We start from the raw sequence: 17,040 nt of genomic DNA, 5'->3' as shown, positions 1-17,040 counted from the left end.
GAAACATGGACAAAATGTGGGAATCTGACACTTAACTTCAAGTCTTCTTACGCAAAATCGAACAATTTTGCACAATTCATCACAAAATACATTTATGGGCGGTAGCAAAAAAAAAAACACACAGTACATCATGGCAGTGTAAAAAGTTTACACTAGTTTGTCAGAAAGGTCGGCGTCTCGCCGGTCGTGTTTATCGATGCTTCATAACGGCAACGACTTGGTCGCTTGTTGGTGAATAATACTGAGGACGCTCTTTTCAAACATGGGAAACCATTCAATGTCAAAATGAAACGGTGGCTGAGGTAACACATCTCATTTTAAAAGCTTTCATAGGAGACATTCGTTGGAAATGAATCAAACTGATCAGACAGGGAGTCGTTTGTCATTATGGGAGGAGTTAGGCTCGACTAAATCAATAACCGCACAATGAAGGGGCCAAACACCGGATTATAATTTACAATATCCATCAGTTATCAGTGTTGTCGTACACAGATTGCGTCTTCTGGGTTACCGTGGATCCCTGGACGTCTCGACCCCCCACCGACATGGGACGCACGCATCGAACGCATCGAACTGGCTCAAAGGCGCCTGGAATGGAATGATGTGCAGCTTGTTTTTAGGAATGTCAGTTGTAAACAAAAAGCCGTCGAGTAATTCAGACGTATCGTGATGCTGCCTGCTCTCGTACTGTCTCCGACGGCAACGGCCTATGACTTTTTCCCTACAGTGTCAGGAAAAACAAAAACAAAAAACAAAGCATGAAATATTCCCTCCGGGTTGAAGGAGCGAGCCAGACTGGAGGAGCGTCTCCTCCACGGAAGAGAGCGAAGACAAAACGTTAAAATAGCTCGGGAGCCCTCGTGTTTTACACAGATACATAAAATAAAGAAGCTTTGAAAAGTCACATGATGAATGTCTAAAAGGCTTAAATAATTATAATAATTAAAAACATGGAGACGGGAGCTCTTTGAGAGCGGGTCGGCTGCTGCTGTTCTCTGACCGACAGCACAGCAGGAATAAATACAAACAGAATATTCATAAACGGTAAATAGAGAAAAGCAAATCGACCAGGAAACAGTTTCAAACTGATCTTCTAGAACGTTCTCTTCTTCTTCTTCTCGTCTTCTTCTCCAGAATAAACACCTGCTGCAGAACGTCTGAGAAATCCACCAGTCCAGAGCTGGAACCTGTTCCCGATCATTTAGTTCCTCTGAGAATGACTGGGTTCTTCTTCCTGTATGCAGCAGTCAGCTTCCTCTCAATGCCTCCTCCTCCTATTCAGGCGAGTTTTGAGGAGGGTGGGCAACAGGGAGGGGGGGGGGGGGCTACAGAATCGATGGAGGGAGGGAGCGCTGCCTGAAATGTAGGCCAAAGCAGTGGTGGGTGTTTCCATGGAAACAGTGTTCACAGCAATCAGTGACATCATCAGTACGGCAGAGGCGACTGGGTGAGAAGGGGGAGAGCATGGATGGGAGGGGGGGGGGCGGTGCAATAGAAATGCATCCTGATTGGCTTGGACTTAGACACGGTTCTCTCCGCCCACTCTGGTCCGCCGCAACATCCTGGGGTAAAACAAAGACATGGGGGGGGTGGGGGGCGTCTGGAACCGTCTTTGGCTGCACAAGTCACTACACCAACACGCCGCGTCTTTACCTTCGGTTCTGAGGGTCCATGTGGTCCAACAGTGACTCCTGGGACACCCTCAAGTCATCCAGAGGCAACTGGTAGCGGGCCTCAAAGGAGCCCTCCCTCCCCCTGTAGGCCATGGCTTGGCTCGGAGACTGAGGCACGGGAGACATGACGGAGGAGGTCGAAGACACTGAGCTCGAGTCCCCCAGGCGTTCGCCCCCTGCCTGGGGAGACGCAGACATCGGCGTGGCCCCTATGGCGAGGAACTCGCTCAGAGCCTCTCCGTTTTCATCCTGACGGAACGAGAGGAGCGACGGGTCAAACGATAATCTTAAACCAAATATACGTTTACGGTTGTTTCAAACGGCAACGACTCCACGACTGACTCGTAACTGCAGCTCATTTTAGGTTGTCAAAGGGGCGCCGGCCGAGCTTACCCGGCCCCGGACGATGTCCACGTGGACTAAGAGAGAAGCCAGCTCCTGATCCTCGTTGTAGCTGTTCTTCAGGGGTACCGAGCGGTAGCCTGGTGTCAACACAGAGACAAGAAGCGTTGCTAGCACGGCCGCGTTTAGGCCGTTCCACAGTGGCTGCTAACGAGGGCGTGGCCACTGCGCGTACCTGTCTTGAGACTGTGAATGGGGAACGTGGCCTGAGCCAGGAAGTTCTGGTCGTTGAACATGTCGATCTCGTAGACCACGAAGCGGAGAAAGGCGAAGGCTGAGTTGCCCACGGTGAATTGGAATGCCTTCCGGGGCCAGGTGGGATTCAAACCGTTGTCAGCTGCAAAGGACACAAGACGGAAGGTAAACCTGTAAACCTCAATATTTACTGAACAGCGGAAACGACTCAATGCTGCTTTATTTATAATCTAAAGAAAGTGGACAGCAGCGGAAGGCAGGACCAGAATGGGCTTTGGTGTCCGGTGTCCAGTGCTTTCTCTTGTAGTACAACACATGTCACCATGGCAACGCGTCCCAGTAAGCAGCATGAGCTGAAACCTCCATCGCTCACCCGGCGGCTGTTCCAGAGAGCGGCACTCACCCTCCGAATCGGTTTTTTGCTTGGCGCTGTCGTATTCTGCCCCGCACACCTCGATCTCAATCAGAGGGCAAACTATGCCACGTCCATGCTTGGGGAGATGCCGGGCACCCAGGACCTTCAGGAGGAGGGACACAGATGGAAACGTCCTTCTATTACAGGTCTGATTGATTCTGTCCTCAGCTGACTAAAGACTAAACGATCAAACAAGAAAACACTTAGAAATGCGTGTCAAACGACACCAAACTGCCTTCTTGGTTTCTAAACTTGAACATGCCCCCTTCATCGACGGCCTTTTCCCATCCAGTCGTGCACGTTCCCTTCCCCCCACCGTGCTGTACCTCTATCACCACGGTGACTTGTTCGAGGCCTCGCAGCGTGTGTCTGTCAAACGGATCAAAGCTGTCGTCCCTCATGATGGGCGGCTGGAGGGCGTAGCCGCTCCTTCCGTTCAGCATGAACAGAGCCTGGTTCATCTGCATGGGTTTGTCTGCACGCAGGGAGGAAAAGCAGAGGTGAGAAAAACAGGGAAGCAACAATTACCCCCCCCCCCCCCCCCCCAAAAAAAACCCAACAAAGTTACCTGCTGTCTGGAAGTTGAGCGCTACCAGCTGGGAGCCACAGAGCCACATGGGGAGGGGGTCGTAGTTTGAGGAGTCTAGCCTCTGGCCTCTGGGATAGATCCTGGACAGCTGCAGTCGGTTGTACTGCAGGAACTTCTTCCCTTTGATCTTATTGACATACTTCTCCGCTTTGGTTTCAGGGAAAGACGACATGTCTCGAAAGCAGGCGCGCTCTGTGCCGATCTCTGAGGGATTCAGAAGCACAGCGGGTCGGACTTATCGGCGTTATACTGGCTGCCTGTTTGACAAAGCTTTTATCTGTGTTACAACATGTAATACACACATGCATGCGTGTGTGTGTGTGTGTGTGTGTGTGGGTGCATCATATCCTTACTGTCTTCATCAAATGGCACAGGCCTACAGTAGATGACCAGGTCAGATAATTCCAGCGCGATCTTCTTCCTCCTCTCCATCATCTTCCCCTCCTCCAGCTGGACACAGGGACACACATTTAACTGCAGTCCTAGCAAACGTGTGCACGATTATAATTTGTGAAACACAGGTTATGAGCTTTACATGGAAGCTGTGACCGGCCTTTTGAGCCCACACCACAGCAAAGCTAATATCATGTCAGGCTATGAGATACATACTTTGGCCTCTGATGTCATCGTGACCTCACGGATCTTGAACATCCATTCTTTGAGTTCCTCCTGGCTGTTGGCTGCGACATCCAGCAAAGGGCCCGTCCGCATGGAGGCATTTGAGCACAAGGAGAAGACGTGAGGCCTGCTCCCCTTCCCTTCAGGACGCACAACTGCAGCGAAAAGAAAAATGGGATGGAAAAAAGGAGGATTCTTTCCTACTTTAAATCTGTTTTTATTTAGACACTGACAAAAAATGTGTCCAATTCCAGGATACAAAATGATTTTCTTTCTATTCATACTATCCAAATGATACCAAATTTCATGAAAATATTATTTTTTTAAACCCTCTGTGATCCGAAGTACCGTTTATAACCACCAGATGGAGGCCTGGAGCAAGTCAAAGGCAGCAAGCAATACAGGCTCATGTTTAGCTGAAGCCACAAAAAGAGCATGAAAGCATGTGCCAAGCTCTAATGGATGTGCATTGACTGGACTGCGGGATGTCGATAAGATAACAGATGCTGAGCTGTGACAATAATGTGGATGAATTAATGGCACAAGAGGCCGGAGATGGTCACTGAGCAGTAGACAGAAGAGGGACCCCCTCACCAATCTGACAGGAAGACACGTCTACACTTCCTCTCAGCAGATCTCCCAGGGGGCTGTTCTCTGTCATCTCCTGCTTGACAGAAGAAAGGGTAATAAGGAAAGGAGTTGGTGTCCATTTAAAGGTACACTAACGTCACTTCAAATGTACGAGTAAGGTCCTCACAGTTCTGTCGGCCTCTGCTGTTGAAGGGCTGATCTCCTCCACGTAGTTCGCTGGAAACCACAGCTGCTTCTTCCCTCCACAGTCGCCCTTCCACCTAAGAGAAAGAGGATGGGAGAAGATGTGTCCACAAGCAAAGGAGTACGAAGAGTGATACAATATTTATTACACGGTGGTGTTACATTAATGCAAACACTATGCTGCCCCCCCATCCTGTATAAAGGCATCGGCTCCGTCTCCAAGCCGTGAATAGCATTCCTCCCAATGGAAAACTTAAGAGCGACTTCCCTGAATTAATGTTGTGCAGGTCGCTCACCATCCTCCTTCCTGTTTGTCCACATTAGAAATGATGGCGTTTTTGGTGAATGAGAGCTCGTCGTCTCGCTGGGCTTTATATTCGTACAGAGCTCTAACTGTGCACTGAAAAGACAAAACAAGAGGTCATGCATGTTAAGACAGAAGAGGGTGGGTCGATAACAGCGCAGGGAGAGTTCATCAAGGTAAAAAAATACACGTAAAATACTAACACTTCACCTCTCGCCACAGGAAATTGATACAGAAGTTTGGTGTAATCAGAATTTTTTTTTTTTTTTATATCTATCAATGTTCGTGCCAACCAAACGAAGAGAAGGGGGTGCAAAGCACAAGCAGACATTCATGGGAATGAATATTCTTTGGGGGGAAACCAACTCACACAAACAGGAGTAACAGAACTTCCAGGATTTACAACTGAAACGTAGGTCAAACTGAAACGAGCACGTAACTGCACAGAGCGTTCACAACTCAACTCAGACAAAAAGCGCTGCACTCTAAAAAAGCCCAGTCAGCATAAATGCAGCCGTTCAAATGTACTTGTTTGTCTGGAGGCCACATCAAACATTCTTACCGGTCTGTTTTTACAACCCGAAGCCCTCGTCGCTGAAACGCACAGACTCACCTTAAAGGTCGGCATCTGATTGGCCTCCACATAGAAGCCTGGATTCCTGCCTTCATAAAGAGACCCATAGTCTGGCTCCTATTGGATGACAGGTCGTGCATTATTTACGTCTTTTCACCAAGCCGCAGGAGATTCCACCGCAGAATTGATATTCCAGACCGTGACATGTGCGTGCATGAGTTTTCAGATTCAATCATCTCAGCCTGACGGCGGTTTATTTATCTGTTCCAAGTGTGGCATTGGCTATTTAATGGTACTTACGGCAGTGCCGATCTTCTCCAGCGTGTCCTCGTTGATTGGATAGCGCAGTTTCATCTTGCGATACAGAGGGTGCTTCTCATAGTAGCTGATGAGATCTACCAGGCTGTCAAACTCGGAGGTTCCCAGCACCACAGTCTGACCCTCCTGCTGCACGCGGCAGTGCTTTATCTTTCCCTCGGCTCTGTGAAGCAGCCGCAGACGTGACAACAATGAAGCTGCATTCATCTGAACACTGGCTCAGATCGCTTCTCCTTGCACGGCGCATTGAAATGAAAGATACACAAAAACGCCTGCGGTTACCGGAAGGAAATGGCAAACGAGTTGGGTTCCGCTCTCTTCCTCACGAGGAAAGCGCCGTCTCGAGGGACCCTCATCAGCATGTTCTCGGCGTGGCTCCTGGAGAGGTTGGCGTGATACCAGCTGAGGAAAACACAAGAAAAACACGGTGAACAAAATCTGGCATCACATGTCGGGATGAATTTAAAGTTTGTGTTTAAATCTTTGTGAAAGGTGTGTGTGTGCGAGACCCACTCTTTGCTCTCGTGAGCGTTGGTTTGAGGCACGGGCTCGGTCAGCTTCATCTCAAACTCGTTGCAGCGCAGCGCCACCTGCTGGTAGTGGGTGATCAGGGCAAAGAGTGTGTCAAACACCAGGTTGTCCGTCAGGTAGAACTTGGGGCTGCCCGCCTCCTGGCGAGAGTGGATGCGACAGTGCTGTACCCGCCCTGAACGCCTGGCGCACAGGTGTGACAAGACAACAATTAGGTTGATTTTTCTTAAGTGCAAATGTTATTTACCACAAACGGGAGAGCTGCACACTGGCGCATCTACTGATAGTTCTACGCAGTTCGTTCCTCTCATTCAGATGTTGTTGAGGTTCTCTAAAAAACGTGTAAATATTTGTAGCTATTCGGCACGCAATACTCTGTGCCTCGTACCAGAAAGAAAGCGTGTAGTCTCCCACGAAGGTCTCGCTCTCTCGGACCAGGAAAGAGCCATCGGGAGCTCCCGTCTCCAGGCAGTACTCGGACAGTAGCCTCTCAGCTATCTGCCGCCCGTCCCGTCCGGCACCCAGCTTCCCGTGGAACCACTTTTCCGTCACATGCTGGTCCATACCATTGGACACCTGGGGGTGGGTTAGAAAAAAACCAGAGGGAGAGATGCGGGTCATCTCCGACCTGTCTTATAGGCGTGTCAACATTCGTGTAGTTGCACAAGCTTGTAACGATCACTTCAGTCATTCCCAATCTGATCCTGGTTCAGGTCGGCGGCATCCAGACAAAGTGCTGCATAGATGCCGGATGGGATCGGGCCAACTAACCTCTCTGTGCTCCTCCTCATCATCATTGCCCTGGTTATTCGACGTCTCTTCTGAGTAGTAGATTTTACTGCTTGTCAGGACAAAGAAATGAGGGTACCACTCCTGGAGGGGGAAAAAAAAAAGGGGGGGGGGGGGCAGTGAGTGAAGGGATGGAAATGGATGGCTCAAATAGTTCTATTAAGTATCCAGAGAATCAGGCGTGGAGCAAGCTGGCTCCCGTTTGGCTTACATGATTAATGGGGTCTTCCAGGTACAAGATGCCATTTTTGATGGAATTGCTGATGTCGTTCTCAGAGTAGGGGGTGGAGGTGGACACCTCTTCATAGGCACTGCCTTCTGCCAGTTTCTTATGCTGCGGCAAATAAGGACAGGCAGGACAATCACAAATACTGTATTTAAAGGATAGGGGGGGGGGGGGGTTACATGATCTCTCCAGGTGCTTCCTGACCTTGATGAGGATCTTCCTCTTGAGTTGGTTTGGTGAAGGGAGGCCGTCCGCCACAATATCCACCGCCTTAGTCAGCAGCATGTCTCCAAACACTCTCTTGAAATAAGTGGCCATATTCCTCTGTTGCACAATGCTACAGTGGTCCTCGATAGATAAGATGATGGGATAGCTGTAGGAGGACACGTCCGAATTTATAATGTGTAACTTAATAGAAATTCCTTCCTTAACTGGGCTTTGATTTCCTTATCTGTACTCCTCACACGGTGTCACCGTTGCCTGCTCACAATGTCTCCTCTCTTTATCTTTGCCTTTTCTTACCCTTTATCAACTAATCGCAACTAGTGGGTTTTTTAAAAAAAAGGGAACGGGAGTCGCTAGCGCTCACGCAAACTCACTCAGATGTGACAAAGGCGTGCTCTTTGATGGTCGTCAAGACATCGCAAAACTTGATTTTTGTCGTGAGGGTGTGCCCGTGGTAGATGACTGGCATTCCATCGGGACCGTCCCAACAATCCACTGGAAATAGACACACAAATACGTGGGGGGGGGGGTTAAAATGCTGCAGAACATTTATCTTATCTGCCACTTGTGTTTTATATTGTAAATCAATGTCCTGAAGACGCTAGTGCTGCCCTCTCATTCAATCGAGAATTGATTTATGAAACAAACTAGCATCTAAGCAGCACGTTGCTATCGAATCATCCCAGGTGAAGAACAAACTGCACATACAGTAATAATCTCATCATTCCTGAAGAGCCAGTGAAAAGATACCTGCCACCTGCCAATACTTAGAGACCTTTAAACCTAAGGATAAAAACATTCCAGCCGTGTTTACTTTTGTAAGTAGCAAAAGTCACGAGTTGGCCCGCGTCACGCCAGCCCCGTTCACAGAAACCTGTTTAGCAGGCGTTTGTTGAGAAGGCCAAACAGTACGCAGCATTGTTGTGTAACATCGTGTGTGGCTAAAGGCGTGGCTGCTGCATGCGCTGCCACCATGTAGCCTATGACTGAGTAGCAAGTTTGAAGCGATTAATCATGCATGGGTTTCAAATGTAGGAGAATGTGTCTGTGCGTTTACCCACGTTCAATGCAGCGGCAGCCCATCCGCAGACAGCGAGCGTACGCCTCCAGGGATGACTCGCTGGAAAACTGATCGCCCGTCAGGTAGCTGGAGGCAATGTGGTAAGCATTAAAGTACGCAGACTAAACACCAACACGAGTTAAACGTATTTTAGAAATGATTGACGCGATGGCGACTCCAGCAGGCAAACAGGCAGCTTCCTCTGGAGGTGAAACAAACACATTAACACTGCTGTAATAAAAGAGCTAGCGTTCTGCTGCTGACTGGAGTAAATGTGGGACACGGGAAGTTTCCATTCCGCAGCAGTAAGTATCGTTTCACATGGAGCACAGAGGGTTAGCGTTTCAAATGCTTTTCAATGACAGGGGGAAAAAAAAGTGTTTTCCTGCTAAATACAAGCTTGGATCTCATTCTGGAAAAGAATCGCTGAAGAAATAGAATCGATTCGACGCCTGACGCTCCTTCAAAAGCCCTGTTTTGATGTTTTGCAAGGCATAATTGCAACTGGTTGAAACTAATCACTACATGCTGAAAAGTAGGCATGCTTGCATCCTTACGTGTTATGCGAAGAAGAGATCCAGTAGTGCGACAGGGGGTTGTTCATGTTGTCCGGACACACCTGGTCCAGAGAGGAATCCCAGATGGTGTTTTCTTTGGAGAACAGGTATGTGAGCAGCTGATGCAGGAGAGAGGAGTACGAAGACAAAGTCAAATGTACGGGTGTTCCCCACACGTGCAGACTTAAATGACGTATTTCTGAGAAGTCCCGGACGTGAGTGACTAAGGCTCTCAGAAAGAGAAACTGTTTACATGAAGGGACTTGTTATTATTATTCGCTGCCGTCTCAGAAAGGCACCAACATTTCTTGCGGGTTCTTTCTACCCCTTCTGCCAATCACAGTTTTATGGTGACCGCAAAAAAGCATCCCGTGCTTTCACATAACTCGCTGCGCCACAGAAGGAGCCACTTTATGTCAAAGCGAAGGCTATCCCGTCTGAGCATTTCCCCCACATATGACAACACTCAAACGTTTTTCCCACTAATGAGATGAAACCCAAAAGGGGTGAACAGAAGTGAGGTGTCACCTCGTCCTGGTGGAAATAAGGCTGCTCCACTTCTCTCAGGGGGTCCTTCAGGTAGGCGAGCATGAAGTCCTGAACCTTGTTGCCGTCTGTGGCCCACATTTCCTAGATTGACACACAAAACACAGACGTAATTGGGCCGTGCACGTGAAATACAAATCTGAAATAAACGAATTGCCCAGCTTTCCGTGGATATAACCTTCTGAGTATCCAGGAGGAAGCTCTTGAAGTCGTCGAGGGAGAGCCTCTGCTCTGGTCTGTCAATAAACCTGCTTGAGAGAAAGACGCTTTAATCAGGAACACATCTGTGAAGCGGCAGAGATTCAAAGTGCACGCGTTTCATTTTCACCTACCTCTGCAGAAATGGGATTTCCATCTAAAAAAAAAAAAGGAAGCATGGACAAAAAAGGGAAGATTTCAATGAATTCATAATCTTTCAGTGTTTATATAATAATAGTGATGCAGCTGAAAACCGATATCCTGTTGGGCCTGGGTGTTAAACTGCTGAGGCACTGAGGTCACCCACTTAATCTGACTCTGCCCACTCTACCTCCTTATCTGTGTGTGTGTGTGCACGCGCTAATGGCCTCCAGCAGAGAGGATTGGTGGGATTTTAACCGGTTCGTATTGATCTCGCAGCCATTTGAGAACAAACAGATGGAGAGAAGAAAGGGTGCATTTGCAGGGCATCGGATGTGCATCTGGGGGGGGGGGGGGGCAACATTAAGCCATTGTACTCACGTTTTTCTGAGCATCAAACATTAGGCTGCGATATAATTGGGAAAACTGGCTGAAGGACACTTCTCCATTCCTCAACTCTGAGTCCTGCAAAACCAATTGAGAAATGAAAGAGAAAGCAATTTAAAGCTCCTGCAGCAACATCATGTATACAGGGAAGCAGACATGAAGCGGGAAAACGGGGTCTCAGATCAGTAGAAAGAGGGCTACCGGAAGTTTTTCTCGGAGGAACCTCATGTTGGGCACTCGATAGTTGACCTGACTCAGCATGTTCTTCAGATCCTTGCAGGATATCCTAAACACAAGCACACATTTTGATGAGAAATCAAACGCACGTAAAGTAAACCCCAAGGACGTTCCGGATCCTGTTGTTGTGCAGACATATCACTTTAAATATTTAGTGGAACCTTGCAAACATGCCCCCCCCCAACATCATTCTGCTGAGTCTGTCTGATTTCACTTTCACCAAATGGCCTGAATTTGAAGGGGGGGGGGGCACAAAAAGCTTGTGCTTTCTTCAGGGATGTAACAGACAAACAGCCTCTGCAGTCTGTTTCCTGCCGCAGGATGAGGTGCTAGTTCCTTTGGTACACCTCAAAAGAGCTCCCTCATTAGAGAAGCTGCTACAGCTAGCCGATCTGGCTCAGATGCTAAACTTCCTGCGAGGCTGATCTGCCGTTTCTATCTTTTAGCTGAGCAGACTTACCTGTCTTCTCTGTTGCGATCAACAGCATAAAACTGCTTACGTAACCATCTAAAAAAAGAAATAAGAGATTTACAAATGTCAAATAGTGGACAATCCCGCATGGCACGGCTCTGTCTGAGCCTTACCTCTCTATCTGGAGTGGCGTCGGAGACTTCAACGTGTCGGCCACGAGCCAATTCAAGCCCTTCACCCACATGGTCATCTCTTCATCCGAAGTTGCTAAAGAAAAAGCAAATGATTTTACAAATATTTTTTATTTCCTCTTCATTCAAATTGAAGTTTATTTTGAGAGTTGGTTCCCCCCCCCCCCCCTTCTGAAGCTTGTGGAGATGTTTTGTAGTTTATTGGGCTACAAATAAAGTTGTTTTTATTATTGATTAATCTGACAATCATCCTCTTAATTACACTAGATACTTTGCATTTCCTGTCAAAAAAAGTCTGCGCAGGATACAAGCTCAACTGCACAACAATAAAATGATTTGTTATTTTTTTAACTGTCTACAGATTGTAAAGGCCACTGAGGTCAAGCTGAGTGTTTGTGCCTACCTGCCAGGCTGAGAGATTTAAGGCGGAACTCTGTGCCGTACAGGATGACGAAGCAGTGAGCCTGGTCCAGTCGAGTTGCAGAGTCCTCCACGTAGCGCTCAAAGTCGCGAGACTTCTGTCCTGGACGAATCTCCTTGATCTCGCGAATGTCAACTGGAGACACAGACGTTCAAAAAACAGTCAGCAAATGTTTCATGTAATGTGAAGATAAAACAAGACACATCATGGTCGTGTTCACAAGACAGCCACGGGACATACGCCAGCATTTTAACCAATTTTGTTAACTTTGTGACTTCAAGATGCTTCTAGTGGTTTCATAGCGCAAAAAGGCATCGGACAGGGAATGCTCCCATTTAACCTGCATAAAATAACATTTAGGTCCAAGACCTAAAAGGTCAGTGGGCTTTAATGTAGCTATTAGCTTTGTATTATTAGCATTTTAAGACTCGCAGCAGGGACTCGCATACACATTCCTGCTTCTCTTCCTGCCCCACAATCACACTTCCTGTACTTTTACCACGCAGTGCACGTGTACTCGTGTGTAGCCGGGCATGTTCTTTTCTCAAGCATAAAGGAAAGCATCTCTATTCACATGACAGATGACCTGATCTGAAAGCAGAGACGCTCCGATGGGCCGATCAACATTTCAAGTTGTAAGTCGGCATCTTACGGAATCAGGAAATGTAAAAGAGATAGCCAGAGGTGCGACTTTACAAAGGGAGATGAGAGGAGGTATCCCGCAACACACTCCCCACACTTCCTCCTACCCCCCCCATCCTTTGTAGTGAAAGGTGCATGTTAGATCAACACAAGGATGCAGCTGCTGCCGTAATCCACAGAGCGATCAAATCTTAGAGCGACTGCGCCGCTCGGAGCTGAAGTGCATTTCAGTGATGTCACATATTAGCTGATCGATATCAGCTCCTTCGACATCGAGTTGAAAAATGGAGGACTCCTCCTCTCTGACAAAGAGCTAGGATGCAGCGACGCAGATTCTGTTTCTCTTCCCAGTCAATGAACAAGGAAACTTTCAATCTGCTTGTTTACCAGCAATAAACGTATCTTTACACGTTTCCATGGAGACACAAACAATCTTAAAGTAGACTGCGCGGCGGCGTTCCTTCGAGGACAGAGTCCACATTATGAGCTTCTGTATTTCTTACGCAAACAAACTAGGCTGAAGGTGTGACTGAGGAGACGGTGGAGGAGTGGCGTGAGAGCCAGAAATGACACAGCGAGTCTGGGGTAAGAAAGCAGTTTGTGGGAGGAACGGAAAGGAAGATGACAGATCCCACGGACGTTTGCAATTAAATTCCATTCCCAGTCACACACGCAGACAACAAAAACAACTTGTTGATTGCTTCATTGCGTGCAAAAACTATTTCCACTCGGATCAAGCTGATGACATTTAACTGCTGGCCAGCGTGAACTCATCTACCGTAATTGCTGAACTATTATGCGCACCTGTGAAAAAGCCGCACCCACTGAATTAAAAAAAATATATATTTTGTACTAAAATAAGCCGCACATATTCGTAAGCCGCAAGTGCATTAAGACAAATGCTATTTAACGGAACACGGCTCGTAACGATATCCGCAGCAGGTCTCCAAGGTGAACAGCGTCTGGCATGTTAGATCAAGGGAAGTCGGCAAATCAGATCCGTAACTTCGGGATAAGGATTGGCTCTAAGGGCTGGGTCGGTCGGGCTGGGGTGCGAAGCGGGGCTGGGCTCGAGCCGCGGCTGGGGGAGCAGTCGCCCCGTCGCCCTCCCCTCTCCGCCCGTCGGAGGCTGCGCGGCGCGCGCGCCCGCCTGGCGGGGTGTCCCCGTCCCCCGTGCCCCTCATCCTCCGTCCGCGGGAGCGTGGTGCGGCAGGGGTGGGGACGCCCGGGAGGTCGAGGGGGTGGGTTCCTTCCCCGCTACGCGGCGCGTCCGACGCCGCGTAGCGGATGGCGGACAGGCGGCGGGGACCGGGTACGGCGGTCCGGCGGCGGCGACTCTGGACGAGCGCCGGGCCCTTCTCGCAGATCTCCCCAGCTACCGCAAGCGGGGCTTTCCCTCCGGGCGGGCGGGCGTTAATTTTGTAACGAAAATAAATAGGCTTTAACGAAACACGGCTCGTAAAGAAAGTGGGAAAATATACGTAAATTTGCCGCGTCGTTGCATAAACCGCAAGGTTCAAAATATTGGAAAAAAGTAGCGGCTTGTACACCGAGAATTACGGTAGTTTCATTGATAACATGCAGACACACCATCAGGTAAGAACAGGCGACACATCGCTATACCAGAATAAAGCAGGCCTAGCTGGACTCACTGCACCCTTCAAATGGTCCAAAGGTATTCAGTTCATAAAAATATGTAAAAGCAGTTCACATAATTACCTCCGCTGAGACGGAGGTTATGTAATCGCCGGCGTTTGTTTTTCTGTCTTTCCGTCCGTCCGTCTGATAGCAAGATAACTCAAAAAGATCTGGATGGATCTTGATTAAATTTGCAGGAAATGTTACCAGGAACAGACGATTACATTTTGGGGATGATCCAGAAGAGATCATGGATTATGGATTGAAAATTTTCGTTAACATTGCAGTCAATAAAGCGTCAAAATTTGTTCCTCTATATCTCGGTTGATTATTGACCAATGTTTATGGAATTTAATCCAGTAATGTAGGGTCGGGGCCTCTATCTCACCAACAAATTTCATCCGGATCGGATCCAGAATGATGGAAAAAATATTACATTTTAACATTAAAAACTCCATTTATGGATTCAAAAATCGGTTAAAAATACGCATCAACTCACTTTTACTTTTCATGGTGTATAAAGATACCGAGAACAATTTAACCCTAACCCTTTTGTAGTTTAACTCTAAAATAGCCATAATTGGGTCACTTAGGTCTGTATTTTAAATTATTCATAAAATGAGGAAACATTCCGAATTATTTATTGTTTCACTTACGCAACTCATAAAATTTAAACTTTATTCACATAAATTAGAGACAATTAGAGCTTGATCCCATCCCACGGAAGGAACCTGACGTGGAGATGCCGGGGATTGAACCCGGGGCCTCGCACATGCGAAGCATGCGCTCTACCACTGAGCTACACCCCCTTCGGCTTTTTCTCTACTCATACTGGTAACAAATCTGTTTTCTTCTAGTAAATTTCTATCTTACATTCGTATGACAATTGAAAGTTGCTTACCGGGACTTTCACATTTTAAATATTAAAAACATCATATCATAACATCCCGAATATAATCATGCTGGGAAATAGATTAAATTCCACAAATGAAATATTTCAAGCTTGTACTGAGAACACAATGAACTTTCTTTAACACTTGCCATCAAAGTTCCCTGACGAGGTCTGTACTGTAAATACGCTGCACTGTTAAAGCCAGGCGTTTCATTTGGAAGACCCTTTCACTCAAACAGTCCGAACGCACGTCTAAATCTTTGTGTTCGTGCACTGCCCGCACGTCTACCGCCGTTTCATCGGTAAGACCACATCCTGCTCTGTTGCGACAGACCTGCGTCCAACTGGGACAAGTGATTTACAATTAGTACCTGCTGGCAGTTATCTGGCGAGCGCCGCACGCCAACCCCCCCGCAAGCCCTGAACAGGCAACTTCGTAGAAAATCAATCTGCAAAAGGCACTTTGTTCAAGCGACAAAAGCAAATGCTTCTCGGCATTTTATATTTGGAAAAACACTCTCGGTAAATACCAACAGGCCAAATTGTTCCCAAATGGTCAGCCGCTGCCGGTAAAAGCCCTTATATTCTATTCCTGTGCATTAATGAACTGCCGAGGCCCATTTCACCTCTCCAGGAGTATCAAATGGCAGCTATGAGCTCATGTGTGAAAACCCTCGATGGCAGAGATGATATAGTTGTGTTAAACAGAAAGCCAAAGCCGACTGTCTTTTTGTTCTTGTGTGCGAACCCCTCCCATTCTTTTCTCTCCCCCCTTTTTTTTTTGCTGCATCCGGAGCAGAGTGCAGCTGTGCACAAGGCATCCTGCAGACCAAGAGAACGACAACTGAACAAGTCGCCGAAGGCCCGCGTGTCCTCGGTTACGCAGGCTGTTCTGTTAAACTGCACTCCATTCCCCACTCAGAATTCTGTGCTTCGTGTGCTGCTGCTGCGTAACCAAGCGAGCGTGTTTCACGGCCCAATTCTGAAAATGGCTGTGACATTACATAAATTCTGAAAACAGAAATGACGATTTGCAGATCGTTTTACTCTAATTGCCACTGAATACAATACAAAGGAGAACTATCTAATGTTGAAATTGATAAACTTAAAGTCTCATGAATAAATGCTCATTCTGAATGATGATGTCTGCAATCTGATAAAAAAAAAAAAATCATGTTTACTTTTGTCTCTGCTGACGGATTGCTACAGAAAGTTACGTTTCAGCTCCTGTGGTGGGAAGCAACTTTCATTATTTCAGCCTCAGAGCTGGACACTAAAATGTATTTACATTTATTTTTGCTGTACAAATTAGTGAAAGCACTCGGTACGACCCGCTGGCCAGTTTTGTGTTTGCCCTGTTAAGAGATTTGCATCGCTGACATTAAATTCAGAGCAATTTGTACAGAGCATATATTTACAAAGAAAATCTAAATTAGTTTAAATGCTTAGTTATGAAACAAATTATTTGATCAAAACGTTTTTCTATGTGAATATCTTAGACATGGTCACACTGCATCAATAATATATTTCGTTTTAAGCCTTATAATTTATATATTCGGACTGTTTTTACACTCATTCATCCTGAAATCTTTGGCTTGCTGTTCACATTGCATCTTCTCTGCTTTCCAAAGTCCTTTTCAGGAAGAAAAAAAAAAACTTAAACCATTTTCCAATTTCTAATATTCCTGAATGTATGTGAAACAAACACTTCAGGATACGTCTCCATTCACGAAAGGCACTCTGTTTGCATGCATGTGTGGGGGTTTTGTGTCTACTCACTTTCTCCCTCAATTTTATCTGTGCCCCGAGTCCAGACAATAGTCCTGGTCTCCAGCTTGACTTGAAAAGTCCTCCTCTCTGGCCGCTGGGACTTCTTAGAATAAAACAGTGTCAGGACCGTGCCCAGCTCCAGGTCCCGGTACAGGTTGTTCATCTCCGTGTCATTGTCCATCCACGGAACAGGTCCGTTGGAAAAGAAGCCTGAGGTCCCGGCCATGTTCACTTCCCCTGTTTGTTGTTCGTTTCCTCTCAGAACAATCTGCTCAGCGCAGGCCTAGACGGGGATACCTACAGCGGGACAAGGGG

General features: G+C 47.3%; 1 protein-coding gene and 1 non-coding gene across 2 annotated transcripts; both read right to left on the bottom strand.

Annotated features, from left to right (window-relative positions):
• Positions 1-1,519: 1,519 nt before the first annotated feature.
• Positions 1,520-16,951, bottom strand: plcg1 (phospholipase C, gamma 1). Its single transcript, XM_068744729.1, has 32 exons — positions 16,735-16,951; positions 11,766-11,918; positions 11,345-11,438; positions 11,220-11,267; positions 10,724-10,808; positions 10,517-10,600; positions 10,129-10,151; positions 9,975-10,044; positions 9,779-9,880; positions 9,251-9,369; positions 8,695-8,780; positions 8,008-8,128; positions 7,613-7,781; positions 7,394-7,516; positions 7,165-7,266; positions 6,782-6,969; positions 6,376-6,576; positions 6,145-6,264; positions 5,845-6,025; positions 5,584-5,661; positions 4,963-5,066; positions 4,650-4,743; positions 4,487-4,556; positions 3,884-4,047; positions 3,628-3,724; positions 3,254-3,478; positions 3,012-3,160; positions 2,674-2,788; positions 2,251-2,412; positions 2,067-2,155; positions 1,654-1,922; positions 1,520-1,562 (listed from the first exon to the last, which is right to left on the bottom strand). Exons 1-32 carry the CDS (start codon positions 16,949-16,951, stop codon positions 1,520-1,522), a joined length of 3,945 nt encoding a protein of 1,314 aa, XP_068600830.1.
• trnaa-cgc (transfer RNA alanine (anticodon CGC)) lies at positions 14,801-14,872 on the bottom strand. Its single transcript has one exon. It is a non-coding gene; the product is annotated as a tRNA-Ala (tRNA).
• Positions 16,952-17,040: the final 89 nt, after the last annotated feature.

The sequence above is a fragment of the Brachionichthys hirsutus genome, chromosome 2 (assembly GCF_040956055.1).
Source record: "Brachionichthys hirsutus isolate HB-005 chromosome 2, CSIRO-AGI_Bhir_v1, whole genome shotgun sequence".
Taxonomy (NCBI): Eukaryota; Metazoa; Chordata; class Actinopteri; order Lophiiformes; family Brachionichthyidae; genus Brachionichthys; species Brachionichthys hirsutus.
Note: the sequence above shows the minus strand (reverse complement) of the source record. Positions and strands in the feature narration are given on the sequence as shown.